Raw genomic sequence first — 14,545 nt, forward strand, 5'->3', positions numbered from 1 at the left:
GGCTCAGTGCCCTGCCTGCCCGCCTGCGTCTACCCTCCCCTGCCCTGCACAGCCCTCCCTGACCGGCCGCGGCCGTACCTCACTCCCTCTGCTCCCGCCCCGGAGCTGTCCGCGCCGCGGTGCTGAAAGAAGTAGCGCGGCGGCGGGGCGGAGTTCGCGGGGCGGGGGCAACCTCTCCCGGACCCGACGGGGCAGGGGCGGGGCCTTGACTCCTAAGGGGTGGAGCTGGGCAGAAGTGCCGAGCCAGGAATGCGGTCAGGGCTCCTCTCAGGAGCTTCTTTTGCTCCTGTCCCACTGGCCAATGGCCTCAACCCCGCTCCGACCCTCTCCCAATACCGATACCGAAGGGCAGTCAGGACGTTGCTGGGCCAAGTCTTTCAGGTAGAAGGTGGGGAGTGGGGGAGCAGAAGGAGCTATTATAGCCCTCTTAACACGACCTTGCTAAGTGCCCAATCCCAGTGTCCATGCAGAGCTCCTAAGTGGCAAGCTTAACGTGGCCCTGGCCCTGGGATAATGAGGTTGGAGTGCATATGAAGGTGTACAAAATAATAATAATAATAATAACACAATAAGGTACCTTCTTCAGGGACCTGAGAGCTCTTAGCATACAGGCACTGCTTGGGAGGAGAATAGATTTAAAACCACCTATTAGCAAGTGACCACTGATAAAAGTGTCTGAGTACTGATTGAAAATGAATACACTAGAAGAGCAGATGGGGATGGGGTGAGGTTTATTGAAAGAGGTTTCTTGGAGAGGAGAGAGAGAGAAAGGGATCACTGTTCACTGAGCATCTCAGTGGTCTTGGAACTTTGCAGAGTATCCAATGACCAGTTTTGAGTCAGGCCTTCAAAGGCAAACATTCAAATGGGGAATACACCTTAGGCAAAGGCCCATGGTGGAATCAATGCAAAGGGACTGAGCTGGGGCATAGGAGGGGTGAAGTTTGGACAAAAGGTGAATTGATAAAGACCCTCAGATGCCATTTTGAACATCTAGATTTAATTGATGGACAACCAAGTTCTTGAGCAGTTAGACACAAAGGAAGTATTTCAGTGAAAGAAACTTTACAATGGCGGGTGGGGGAGAGAGGATGGACAAGGAGGCTCAGTGAGGTTTTCGCTGGAATCCAGATGAGAGGCTTGGAGTTCTAGGCTGGGTGTGCCTTTGCCACGCAGAGCCACAATGCCTGATGGGGGCCTTGTTGGCCACTGTGGCTGGGGAATGGGAGGGCTGCAAGCGTGGCCTCCTAGTGAGGCAGAGTTGTCCTGGCTGCCCCTTGTGTGGGGGTGCAGGCTGACTGTGTAGGAAAGGTGGGGCTGTTTCTCATGAACTCAGAGCAGGATGCTGAGCTCTGAGGAGGGACTTAGAGCTTTCTCATTCATACAGTTTCCAAGTCTTCTATGTTCTACGGCCTGTGCCACCTAAAGATGTTATGCAGGGGCACACTCCTGATGGGTGTCCTGCCATTACGGTGCTAACAGCTAATAATGGGAACAAATAAGGACATCATAGCACAGCAAAGTAAGAGCAGTGACAGAGGCATCAAACAAGAGTGCTATGGAGCCTGGATTTGGAGCAGTACTTTGTTGGGCTCAGCCAGAACTCAAGAAGACTTCTTGTAACCTGGGCAGAGATTGGGCCCATGGAGATCTCAGCCCAGCCCCTCTTTTCCCCTGAACCTTGACTTCTGGGCTCAGATCCTTAATCTAGAGAGAGCCAGTCTCATCTTTTGGCCACCCTTTCACCAACTCAACTGTAGTTGAGTTGCCTCAACTACTAGTGTCACTTCTCTTTGGTTACTGGCTATGCTACTACCTGCCTCAAGGCTCCCCTAATCACTGACAGGCACTGATTTTTAGCCACTCCAAGAGCTCCTTGGGGCCTCTGTCCAATGCAGTTGGACTGTTATTTTGGATGTGGCATATATTGGATGTGGCATCCCCATGGTGGGTAGACCCAGAATGGAAAGAAGGGCTAGAAGGGGAAGGAGCAGAGGCCTTCTCTCTCTTTTCTCAAGTTTGTCCTAAACTTGTCCCTAGAGTACGCATTTCCCAAATGTCTTCCTATAGCCCTCTCCATCCCATTTCCTCCTCCCCCACTGAGCCTGGAAAGGTGTTGTTTGCCCTATGATCGGTCCCCAGGGCAACAGGCCAGGCAGCAGGTGTGTGTGTTGAACAAGGCCATCTCTGGAGCAGAGTGGCTGGAGATGAGCTTTGTTTAAATATTAAAGAAGTCAATCATTAATCAAGCCTGGCTTGGTGCCCAGCTACCCACTGTCTCCATTTGGGAAGGTCTGGACTGGGGCAGGGAGGGCTGTGGGGCAGTTTGCATCTCAGGCAGCCGACAAGCAGCTTTTGGGGCTGGATTATGCAGCCCAACACAGGGTAGGCCAGAGGATCAGCAGAAAGATATGCTGGATATAGCATACAGAGCACAGTGCTCAAGAACCGGGCACCAGTGATTTGTACAGAATGTCCAGTTTTACTTGAATACATTTTATAAGGTGACTGGAGCAGTGTCCTGTTTCTAGCCAGAGAGGACATTCCTTGGACACTGCAGTCCTGGCCCAGCCCCACAGTTGGGCTCTTGAAGAAAACAAGGCTGTGCGAATAACAGTTTGGGGCATGAATTGGGGTGGTGGCTGAATTGGAGGGACAGAGTCACTGGGCTCACTGAAACCATGGTTCCTGAGCCCCTAGGGGAAGGAAGTTGGTCTGGAATCCAGGACATACATGGAATCACACAGAGTCAGTAGCCTGTACACATGGCTTCACATACATGAATTCCATACACACAATTACAAACCTCCATGTACCCAGATCTGCCACAGCTGCACCCAATTGCAGTTGGACACTATGCATGCAAGCTGTCTCCTCCCTAACCCGCCCAGTGCTCTCTGCCTTGGCCACCTTCCTCCTGCCCTCCAGCCTTACCAGTTGTACTGGTGTCTAGTCCCAGCTCTACCATTCAGCTCTCATCCACAGAGGCTTCCTGTTGTGCTGTGTGAGAATTTGAATGATCAGGCTGATTGAGCACAGTGTCAGGATGAGGCAGAGGCCCAGCAGGATCCACTGTCTTTTGGCAACCAGGCAGGGCTCCATGGCTATCCCCAGGAAGTAGGCCTTGGGCTGTGTCTTGAGTGCACTGGAGTCCTGTGAACCGGTGTTCTGTGCCTTGGTGTTCTGGGACAATGACCTTTTTTCCAGGGAGTACAGCCTGCAGGCCAGCAGTAGGGCCACCAGGAACATGACAAAGCTGAGGGCCAGCAGCACCCACTGCCCAAATTTGGCCTGGTCAGCGTCCAGCTCCAGACTCAGAAATGTCACCTTGTCTGTGTCTTTTTCTGTGGAAGACACAGGAGTCTTGTGGAGCAGGTAGAATGAGGGAGGGAGCCCTGGGGTGCCCTGTGGAAATCAGAGCACCTGACTGCCACTGGCCTCCTCCCTCAGCCTCAGGCACCTACCTTCCAAGCCATAGGTGAAGGCATTGCCCTGGAAGGAGGGTGAGGAGGAGTAGAAGGGAAAGGAGGAGATGGGTACAGATAGGGCTATGCCCCCATGGTGCCCAGTGATGGCTCTGTGCAAGGGTCGGGAGGAAAGAAGTCCACCTTGTGCTCAGATGCCTACCTGGCAGTCTAGCTGAACAGTATGCAAAGAAGCAACTGAGCCAGTGGCTGGGCCATGGGGCTGTGGTCTTGGCCAAAGCTGCATCAGATGCAGACAGGGTCACGCAGCAACAATGCTGTGCTTGTTCAAGCCAGGTCATAGATAGGCTAGGGGTTAAGGCTGGATTGGGGTAGGGACTGGCCCAGGGCAGGCTAGGGTAGGGCTTGGGGCTGGACCAGAGCTGGCACCAGGGTCAGATTATCAAACCTTCAAAGGTACAGCTGAAGTCTGGCCAGCCCAGGATCTCCCCCTGCCGCACATTCTCGGTGACCAGCCAGTTCAAGAGGGGCTTGAAGTAAGTCATGAGGGCCTTTGCAGACACTTTGGTCTGCCCGGTTATTTTCTGCAGGACTTCTGGCCAGGGCTTGCTTGAGCCCAGCTTTAGGACATCTCTGGGAGAGTAGATACAGCTGTGAGGCTGTGTGGGGGCATCAGCTGGTGCTGCTGAGACCCCTCAGTGTGCCCAACCCCGGCCATATGGCTTTGCTAGCCAGACTCTTCCCATAGAGCTCAGAGCAGTGGATAAAATAAGTTCTGAAATAAGAACAATCTGAGTTTGAATCCTGTGGGACTTTGGACAAGTAACATAACCTTTCAGAGTCAGTTTCCATACTCATAAAATGGAGGTAATAACAGTATGTACCTCCTAGGGTTGGTATGCTGATTAAATAAACACAATTCTGGGAGCATAGTAGGCAGGCAATACATGTTAGCTGATTATTATTATTATTATTATTACCACTACTGTGGTGATTATTATTCTGGACTCAAACAGGCATAAAGTCTTGAGACACTGTTTCCCATGAGGTGCTCAGTATCAGTAGGGAGGGGCAGCTCTTCAGCCCTTTCTAGTCTCACAGGGAGTGTTTGGGAGGATTAGGGAGATCAAAATAAAACAAAACAAAATCCCACAACTAACTTTAGGTAAGATTATATCAGATGCTGGGTCCTGGGAAAAAAGAAGGGACCTGATGGGGAGAAAGTTTGGACCATTGAAAATCTACCTATTTAGAAATAGTCCTTCAGGCTCAGTGGGGCAAGAGGTTTGACCAAAGCCCGGCTCACGGCCAATGTGGCCAGCACATGAGACCTGCAAAAATGGCAGCTGAGCACTTCCTGACGCTCAAATCCAAGTGTCCTGCCTGCAGCGCCGCACTAATGTCAGCTGTGTCTCAAAGCACATGCAGAGTTTGGTGGCAGGGGGACCAGCCTTAGGCTTGGCCCCACACTCATGGTGGAGGTACAGAGTGTGCTGAAGCCAAAGCTCTGGGCTTCTCCACCCCAGAGCCCCTGTGGAGGCAGTGATAGGCATACATTGATCCTTCTTAACCTGTGTCCCCAGCTGGCCACGAGAGAGATGGGGTCTAGAAGCCCGTAAGTCAGACTGTGGAGTCTAGACTAACAGGACCCAGGTTCAAGACTCAGCAGTGTTACTTATGGGCCACATGACCTTAGGCAATTGACTCAACTGCTCTTAGCCTCAGTTTCTTCATCAGCAAAATGTGCCCTTTTAATATCTACCCTTCACTGTGGTGAGGATTAAGTCACATAATGGCAGTGAAAGAGGGCTTTGTAGCATGCAAAGACTTATACACATCACTTAATAAACAACTGAGAAAGAATGAGGGGAAACTAAAGTTTAGTGGATCCTTGACAGAAACCCGTGGGGGAAAATGTAGTTAAGATCCTAGAGAAATGCAGGAGGAAAGTCATCAAGATGAAAAGAAAAACAAAATAAAACAAAACAAAATCCCACAACTAACTTTAGGTAAGATTATATCAGATGCTGGGTCCTGGGAAAAAAGAAGGGACCTGATGGGGAGAAAGTTTGGACCATTGAAAATCTACCTATTTAGAAATAGTCCTTCAGGCTCAGTGGGGCAAGAGGTTTGACCAAAGCCCGGCTCACGGCCAATGTGGCCAGCACATGAGACCTGCAAAAATGGCAGCTGAGCACTTCCTGACGCTCAAATCCAAGGTCGCAGCAATGAGTCCATTGGACAAGGTCAGGCCTATCATGGTTGGCCGGATGAGGCAAGGGCTTTGGGAACTTGGACCAAGTCCACTTCAACTCTCCATTCCCAGCAGATCCAACCCAGAGCAATCACATATAGGAAGATGAGTCAAGTTCTAAGATATATTAGGTAAAAGAGCAGCCAAGAATCTTGCCCTCCCCCTTCTCCTCTGCAAGCACTCACCACCCCCCCCCCACAACCTATATTCACTCTGCTGCTCTCTCAAGTCCCCAGAGCTCATGACATCCCACTTTCTCAGAGTCCTCTCCTCCACCCTCTCCCCAGATGATAGCATTCAAAGTCCTAAACCTGGAACTTAGGGTCTTCCCTGGCCAGGGAGGGGTCTGGATGGCAATGTGTGAGGACGGGTGAGCAATGACCAGTGATGACTGGCAGGGCCTCTACATGTTTTGGTGCCAAGTCAGATCCTGGGAGCTTTGTGTGCCCTGGGTGGGGAGGAGGTGGTGGTGAGAATGAGGTCAAATTTCCCACCAATTAAGTGGAATGAAAGCTCAGAGTTAAAAGTGAGTTGATGTGTAGAAAACAATGTCTGTTATTTCTTGCACTCCTGCTTTTGGGGACAGAGATCCATCCTTGGTCCCTGGGCATGACCTCCTCACCTTCTTTGCATGTTCACTAAAGCCCTTTCCTACTGCACCATCTCCTTTCTTGTGTTATGGTTATTGGTTTATCCTGTGGCCCATTGCCCAAGCTGGTTGGCATGCGCACAAGTAAATACTTGCTGAGTGAATAAGTGTTGAGCAGCCAGAGACATGAATGCAGAGAGCAGAGAGGGCCCTTATGTTCCACACATTCAGAAAAGCTCAAACATGGGCAGTTGGCTACCATAAACCCCTGTAGTGTGAAAAGATAGAAAAGCAAACAGACTAGGTTGATAATCGGCATGGAAGGTGCAGCACTCCCTGGGAGCCAAGCCAGGAGATCAGTCCTGCAACTCCATCTGGCCTAGTGGTTACTGACAAACTGCACAGTGGAATCACAAATATGCTCATTAAATTTGCAAAGGAGACTAAATTATGTGGCTATGTTAATCCTCTGGGAGACAGGAATAAAATTCAAGGTGACCTTGACCAATCGGGGAAATGGACCCACTAAACTGGGTAGAAAAATTGGTGGGGAAGAGACCATATCAGTGTGTGGGCTCTGCACCTAAGTGGTTGAAGCCCTGATCGTGGAACCAGCAGACCTAGGTCTAACCTCACCAGACCTGTATCCCTTGATTCTTAGAGGCAACAGTGTGAATGATGACGTGTTCTAGAATCAGTTCAGCACTCAAAGCAGGATTTTGCCACTTGCTAGATGAATGATGTGCAATCACAATATCTCTCTTAGTTTGAGTTACATTATTTGTGAAATGTGGCTAATCATGCCCACTTTGCAAGTTATGAACTGCTAATGTGAAACCTTGTAAGAGTACTCCTCAGAGAGCCCAGCTGGTACTAGTCAAGGCTTCCCACCATCAGGTCAGCGTCCCATTCTTCCAGGTTTGTTTCAGCACCAAAACCAACTCCACAGAGGCAGGAATGGAAACCATGGGCTCGATACTAAGTGCAGGAAAAAAGATTGGGGCTAGGGAGTCAAAATGGACCACAAGCTGACCAGAGCATCACAAAGGTTGGCGTGAAAGCAACCTGGATCAGCCTGGGAGCCGGATCCAAGCACCTCCAAGAAGAGATGGGAAAAGCAGAGTACACCGAAGAGTGCATCAAATGCTGCTGAAGATCGGTGAGCACCTTGTGCAGAAAAGATAAGGGCATTTGGATGGAGGACTGAAGGTTGAGGCAGGACTCCAGTACTGGCTTCCCATCTGAGACAGTTTGATTTATTGGCATATGTGAGTGTGCGCATGTGTGCGTGCGTGCTCAGGTGCACACATGGGTGAAGGAATGTATGGTAGTGAGTGTGTGTAAGTGTGTGTGTGTGTGTGTGTGTGTGAGAGAGAGAGAGAGAGAGAGAGAGAGCGCAGGAGGGGCCAAATAATCTCTCTGACCAGGAGAGGCTACACAAAAGGAAATGGGCTTCGATTTCTAGAGGAGAGACTGGAGTCTGACACGAGGAAGAACTTCCACTAAACTAAAAGGTCAATGAGGCTCTGCTCAGGGTGCCCACGGTGGTCTATTGAGGAGAGGGAGCCATGGGCAGGATTCCAGCAAGGGGCAGGCAGCTGAGAACAAATCAGGGAGCTTTGTGAGGGAGGAGAGCACTCACTCCAGGAGCTTCTCAGCTATCTTGGAGTTATAGCTGTCACATCGGTGCAATGGGCCCACATGGCCTGAGGCCAGAGCATCGTGGAACTGGAACTGGAGTACTAGGCTGATGAAGTACCTGGGGAGAGGGACGAAAGGGCAGGCTTGGGAGCTGGTGTCAGGGATGGGAAGCCCAGAGCCATTTGGAGCCTAGCAGCTCTGACGTGCAGTGGTCTGAGGGCCCGGCCAGCGCCCAACCTTGCTGGGTGGAGGCTCCTTTGCCAAGGTCCCACCTCAGATTGGCCTTGGAATATACCCTTCTTAGCCTCCTGAACAAATCCTTACCTCCTTCTTTCCTGCCTTCCTCTTGGGGACAGTAGAGATGCTTTAGAATATTCCCATCAGCGCTGCCTCCACACAGGATCCGCTCTGAAAGCCCAAGAGTCCAGGGTGTGGCCCCCAAGACGCTGCACAACTCATTGGAAGAGGTGGGCAGGGGAACAGGGGAACATTTGGATCTAGGGCCTTCCTGGAAATCCTCAGCCTAGTTCCCATGCCCCCAGTCCCCAAGTCCTAGAGCTGGTTCTGCTGGCAGGGCCCAGACCGTTACCGTATGTAGGGCACGCTGGCAGAAATGTGGAACTTGGCACCAGGATCAAAGTAATCCTCTGTCCGAGGGATGGGGGGGGCACAGGCCCTGGTACTTCAACCTGTCGGGGAGGACAGGGGGCTGGTACCACGCAGTTGGGTTCTCAGAGCCTTTTCCTTTGGAAGCACGTGCACCTCTATCAAAACTGGTGGGCACAGGACACTTACTGCATCTTTATAGATTAAATAAATGAGTTGAAAACACATGGGATTGGGAATTGGGAATCAGGATCAAGTAATAACAGTAGTTAACATTGACTTCCTCTGTGCTAGGAACCATGCTAAGCTCTTCACACAGATTCACTCAACACTGTCCCGATTCTAGGGACATGGGAGGGAACGGGCTACTCAAGGTCTTTCTTGCATCCTAATGATGGGGATGGTTATAGACCCACAAGGTCACTTCATCTGGTAAGAAGTGCCAAGAAGAAAACAGAATAGCATCTCTGCAATATAGTGCTGCTGTTATTCCCATTGTAGATGAGAAGACCAAAGTTTAGAGGTCAGGGAACTCGTGGGAGGTCACAGAACTAGTCCCTGGCAGATCCCATTAACTTTCAAATTCAGATCTGACCTTGCCCCTCTGAGCTGTGCGACTGTGGGAAAGTTACTGATTGTCACTGCGTCTTGTTGTCTGCAAGATGGGGATAAAATGATCCATCTGTGGGATGAGACAAAGCCTATGAAAAGTTCTGGTTGTTTCATTGTTGGCTCACTGGTTGCCCTGAGCCATCCTCTGGGGCCAACATAGAGCCAGGAGGCTCCCTTCCCAGTTGATAGAGGCTTCCTTATTCAGGGCCAGGAAGTTGTCACCTCTCTCCCTTTACCCTTGGTTTCCATCATAGGTGGTGGTGGTTATAGTTGGCCAAGGGAGGAAAAGGACCCCTGCAGGCACCTCAGATGGCTTGTGGGGGTTGCCCTTGGAGAAGTACAAGGTCAAGACTCTGCCAACCCCACCAGTGAGACCTGGGCCTGAATTTGGGATGGCAGTGGGAGGGTGAGTGGACAAAGAGAGGAGCACCCAACTTTCCTACCCCTGAGTTGCTGTGTGACCACGGGCTGGTCACAGATTCTTCTCCAGTGAAGGATCATGGGATGCTGTACAAGTTCAAAGAAACATAAGGGGCCTGGTTCAGAGCTGGCAGCTGCTTCCTGGTAGCCCCAAACCATGCTGTGGCCAGCAGACTCAAGCAGGTCAGTCTGAGGCCTGGTGGAGATGGAGAAGCTGGGCCATGGGCATTCCTTATCCAGTCAGCCAGTGGTCAGTGATAGGATGCGACATGGATGCCCCTCCCTCAAGAGTGGTGCTGCCTGACTGCTGGTGAGCTCTTTTGGCAGCCAGTTCTGACCTTGGACATGCCTGAGGATGCTAAACCAGAGGCGGTTGTGAGAGTGTGTTAGAGCAGCAGGAAAGGGGGCTGTGGGCTTGCCTCTCTCCCATGGGGACTTTTTCCGTGGGGGAGAAAGAGCTCAGGTCACCAAACACTCTTCTGCCAGTGCTACTGGTGAGAATAGGAAGGGAGAGGAGAAGCAGGTGGGCTTGCCTGGTGGTCAATGTTTTGTTCTTGGAGGAGCCCGGGTGCACCCCTGTGTGAGCTTCCCAGCTACCCAGGAGCAGGCAGGGCCACTGCGAGGGTCCCTAGAGAGGTTAAGAGGTGTGCTCAGTGCCAGTGCCAGATTCAATGTAAGGTCCCATAATTTCAGGTGCTGGCCCTATCCACTTCAGTAGGGGTATTTTTATCAGGTGATAGCAAACAGCCAATACCACCCCAGGGCCTCCCCAGGGGCCCCCCGGTCACCAGCGTGGCACACCCTAGCTCTGCCCTCTGAAGAGAGGCAGCAGCATCCTCTGGCAATGGGCAGTGCCCTTAAGGCTGACCGGAAAGCCCCACCCACAGCAGGGGTGGGAGGGGGCAGAGAGCCCAGGGCAGCTGTCCTCCCCACTTCAAGTTCCACCACTCCTGGTTGTAGACGTCCTTCCGGATGGTGCCATCAAAGACCTTCCAGCGAAACAGGTCCATCAGGTAGGCGAAGGGGATAAAGGCGATCTTCTCCAGGGCGATGCCCATCAGGAAATTGACCTCCTCCTCTGGGGAAGGTGAGGCAGTCAGCTGGTGGCTCCTGGTTCTCCCTCCCTTCAGCCTTGCCCAGAGAGCCTTGGCTGCAGCCTCAGGCTCAGATGCCCTGCTATGGTCTTCTTGGCCCCCATCACCTGAGTCCTGGTGCTGGTGGCTGAGCAGGCCTCTGTTGAGCAGGTATTTGTGGGAGGAGGCCGAGAGGGTGACCATTGACCCCACGGCCTCTTCAAAGGCTGGGTTGTCTCCTGCACGGAAGATCACAGAGAGGTTCTTGTACTGCAAGAAGTACTGGATATGGTCCATCTGGTGGAATATGGAGAGCAGGTCTTCTATGGTCACCTCAGTGCACTTCTTTACCCTAGGGTTAAAGGGCAGGGGTCAAGGAGCATAGGGAGGCCCTGGGAGAAGGGGAGATTTCTCCATTCAGACTCCCTTAAGGGACTGGGGCAGATGGGCTAGAGACCAGCAGGGTCTTGGGTACTGTCCTTTCTCACTCCAGGTCCCCCTCGCTCATGTTGCCAGCTCACATCCCCCTCTGCTGCCTGGCTCCGGCCCTGCCCACCCTTGCCCACCTCCTAAGACAGGCGGGCAGGTGGAGAGTGGAACCAGTGGAGGAAGAGAGAGGGAGGGAGAGGAGGGTGGTGCTGGTGCCCCGTGAGACCTGACGTCCTTGCCGTTGTAGAAGTCCCAGGCAGAGGCGTGGCACTCCACCTCTTGCCCATCGGTTGGCCTTTCCATCATTGAAGTTTTCCAGAAGTTGGGAGGGGTGGAAAGCAGCCCCAGGGAGGTGAAGAATTTTTCAGCCCCTTCGAACATTTTTTTTTCCAATGTTTTTTTATTTATTTTTGGGACAGAGAGAGACAGAGCATGAACGGGGGAGGGGCAGAGAGAGAGGGAGACACAGAATCGGAATCAGGCTCCAGGCTTTGAGTCATCAGCCCAGAGCCTGACGCGGGGCTCGAACTCAGGGACCGCGAGATCGTGACCTGGCTGAAGTCGGATGCTTAACCACCCAGGCGCCCCTCCTTCGAACATTTTTGAGGGCTTCCAGTGCTGTGTGGAAGAGGGGATACATAGGGCCCAGCCCGAGGGTGTGGAGCTGGCAGGGTCAGATGGACACTGAGCACTGACCTGGCTTTTCATGATTTTTGTGATGTCCTCAAAAGGCTTCTTTGGGAAGGGTAGGACCAGGTCCAAGATGTTGACCCAGAACTGAGCCCACATGTTCCCTGGAAGGAGAGGAGGGGCTCAGAGCAGTCAGGACACTGTCTCTCCCTTTACTGAGTGCCAGCTTGGAGGCCTACTCTGCTCACCCCACTCTGCTACCAGCTAGGGCGTTACTCAGGAGGTGGGCAGGGATGGGTCCCAGCGGGTTGATAAGCTCTGACCCGTAGTGGCGGTGCAGGGCCCGGCACATGTAGGTGTGCAGGTTTAGGTAGAGTGGCTGCAGCTCCTGGTAAAGCTGCTCCAGGTCGTGTTCCAGGGTGTCAGACTCTTGGACCGCCACAAGGCCCCCATGTCTTTGTAACCTAGGACAGGAGAGGGGGCTCAGAAGCACTCACCGCCCGCCCTTCCTTCAGCCCTGGCCTGGCAGGCAGGAGACCCAGGCACTTTCTGGGGAAGCCACTTGGCCTCCCTGGTCCTCAGGGTCTTCATCTGCCAAATGGGAAATGTGCCCCCCAAGGTCACTATTCTGATTGGATAAGATCAGGGGTGGAAAAACATTTAACAAAATACACACTCCATGCTTCTCACCATGCCTGGTTGGAGAGGACCTGGAAAAGGCACTGGTCTTGGCACCCACCTTGAGCCCCACATGTCCAAGCCCTCAGGCCACCCTGGCTCCTTCCAGATCCTCCCAAACACTGGTTTGTCCCATCGTGGGGCCTGGGGGGTCTCTTTCACCTCTTGCTTGCCTTCTTTCAGGCCTTGGGGAAGTGTCTCCAGGCCTCCTCTTCTCTCTCTTAGCACTCGTCCTGAGATGTGCGTTTGCACAAATCTTGCCTGTCTCTCAGACTGTAAGCCCTACCTAGGAGGGCAGGTTCCTCTCTGTCTTTTCATCTACACATTCTTAGAACCTCTCCAGGACCTGGCACACAGTATGTGCTCAAGTGATGTTTGTGGACCAACGGTGAATGAACCACCTTTGCTTCCCCCAGCTGTGGAGCGGGGTTCAGGTTCTCCATCTCAAGGTCCTACTACTGCCTTTACCCCCAGCAGACTCTGCTTTGCCCTTCCCAGGAACTGCCCTGGGACCTGTGCAGTGTGCCATCTGCATGGGCTGGGCTGGCCAGGTGGGGGGCTGGGGGCCTCACCGTTGAGCTTTGCAGTCCTGTTGCTGAGCTGCACATAGCACTTGAAGGTGATGCAGAGCTGATGACCCACGGCATCCTGCCAGCCCTGCCAGGCCCACAGCAGCTCCTTCTCATCCCGGGAGGTGGCCATGACTTCTTCAAGGTCTATGCCCAGAAAAGGAGCCAAGGTGGGACAGCCCACCCCCCACTCCTGCCTGCCCTCTGCCCTTACCTGCCTTAGGCAGACCCTCCACTCCTCAAAAGTGAGTACACCTGAGGCATGGAAGACAACGGGGGGTCAGGGTAGGCTTGTGGAAGGGACTGATACTAGAGACTCTGGGGATGGACAGGGCAGTGTTTGGGTGCTCACCAGGCTCCAGGGGTAGGCAGGGTCCCTCATTCAGGCACACCTGGGCCATGCTGTATGTCGTCTCCATGTAGGCCAGAAGCATGTTGTACTGGGGGGCAGGTGTCACCTAGGGCAGGCCTGTGCCCCTGGGCCCACCCCCAGCGCTAACCCCTCCAGCTGGGAGGGGCAGGCCTATCTGAGGCATCTTCCCTTCACCCTCTGCTTCCCTCCCCCAAAGGAAGCTCATGGTCCTTCCTGACAACCTCCCCCCTTCCCGGACTCTCTGGCTTCCCACCTGGCCAGCCCACCCACCCCTGGGGTGGGGAGCATATGCCTGGAGACATGGGGGCTCCATCCATCACCTCCCGAGCTCGTCCTGGGGCAGGGCCGCCTTGTCTATGTTCTGCAGCTTACTCAGCATGCGCTTCATGGCCGGGTCCTGGAACCTGGAGATCTTAAACTGGCGGGCCCAAGTGCCAAAGTACGGCATGTGCTGGGACCTCTCTGAGTCTTTGTGCAGCTGGAATGAGGGTCACCATATTTGTCTTGGGAAAGTTGGAGAGAGCAAGGACCCCAGCCCCCCAACCTCCTCCCGAAACCCACTTTAACGGTTCAGAATCACTAAAGAATTGCTAAAAAGGGAGAAAGGAAGGAGCCTGAGTCCCTAAAAGCAAGGAGGTGATATGTACAAGGGGAAAGAAACAAGAGATTCTTGCCCAGAGAGCTTTTTGGGGCTACCATGAGGCCCAGAGCTTGCAGCCTGCTTTGACGTGTACTTTAGGGATTCCCTCTTTTCTCTAGCTCTGGACAGGGGGCAGAAGGTGTGGTTTTCCCATCCCCCCGAGATCCCTGAGAAGAGCAAGGGAAGGAGGGGCTGCAGTTGAGGCGGTACCACACCATCTCCTCCTGGTTTTTCTTGGTGATGTTGGTGACATAGTTCCAGGTGGCCTCCATGAACTGGTTCCATACAACCTGGGCGGTATGCTCATAAAACTGCAGGAACATCTTTGCCATGGTCTCATTGTAGAACTTGTCTGTGGAGAAGGAGGTGGGCATCATGCTGTCCTGGGAGGGGCCTGCCCCGACTGGTCCCCTTGTCTGCTCCCATGCTCCTTCAGGTCCCAGCCCCACCTAAGTTCTGATCACCCTCGGTCCTGAGCCATGGCAAGAGCTGCCCATAACAGAAGAGCACAAATAGGGAAGGTCCATGACAAGTCCATCTTGTGCCCATGACCAAGAGAAAGGCAGAGCTGGTTGAGGCTATGGGCCAATCACGGTCCAGCTCCAT

The 14,545-nt window shown here is 53.0% G+C and overlaps 1 protein-coding gene across 1 annotated transcript; it reads right to left on the reverse strand.

Annotated features, from left to right (window-relative positions):
• Nucleotides 1-2,961: 2,961 nt before the first annotated feature.
• On the reverse strand, nt 2,962-14,545 carry LOC124512833 (angiotensin-converting enzyme-like protein Ace3). The gene is given in 17 exon segments (XM_047080439.1): nt 2,962-3,344; nt 3,874-4,058; nt 7,911-8,027; nt 8,499-8,575; nt 8,577-8,598; nt 10,481-10,625; nt 10,749-10,972; nt 11,276-11,437; nt 11,657-11,667; nt 11,746-11,843; nt 11,956-12,111; nt 12,114-12,143; nt 12,930-13,073; nt 13,279-13,376; nt 13,629-13,777; nt 14,155-14,291; nt 14,389-14,545. Coding segments are annotated over 17 exon segments (2,295 nt in total).

This window comes from Lynx rufus, unplaced genomic scaffold, assembly GCF_022079265.1.
Source record: "Lynx rufus isolate CCGP_SWC_20201006 ecotype Redwood Valley unplaced genomic scaffold, mLynRuf1.p SCAF_18, whole genome shotgun sequence".
Classification (NCBI taxonomy): domain Eukaryota; kingdom Metazoa; phylum Chordata; class Mammalia; order Carnivora; family Felidae; genus Lynx; species Lynx rufus.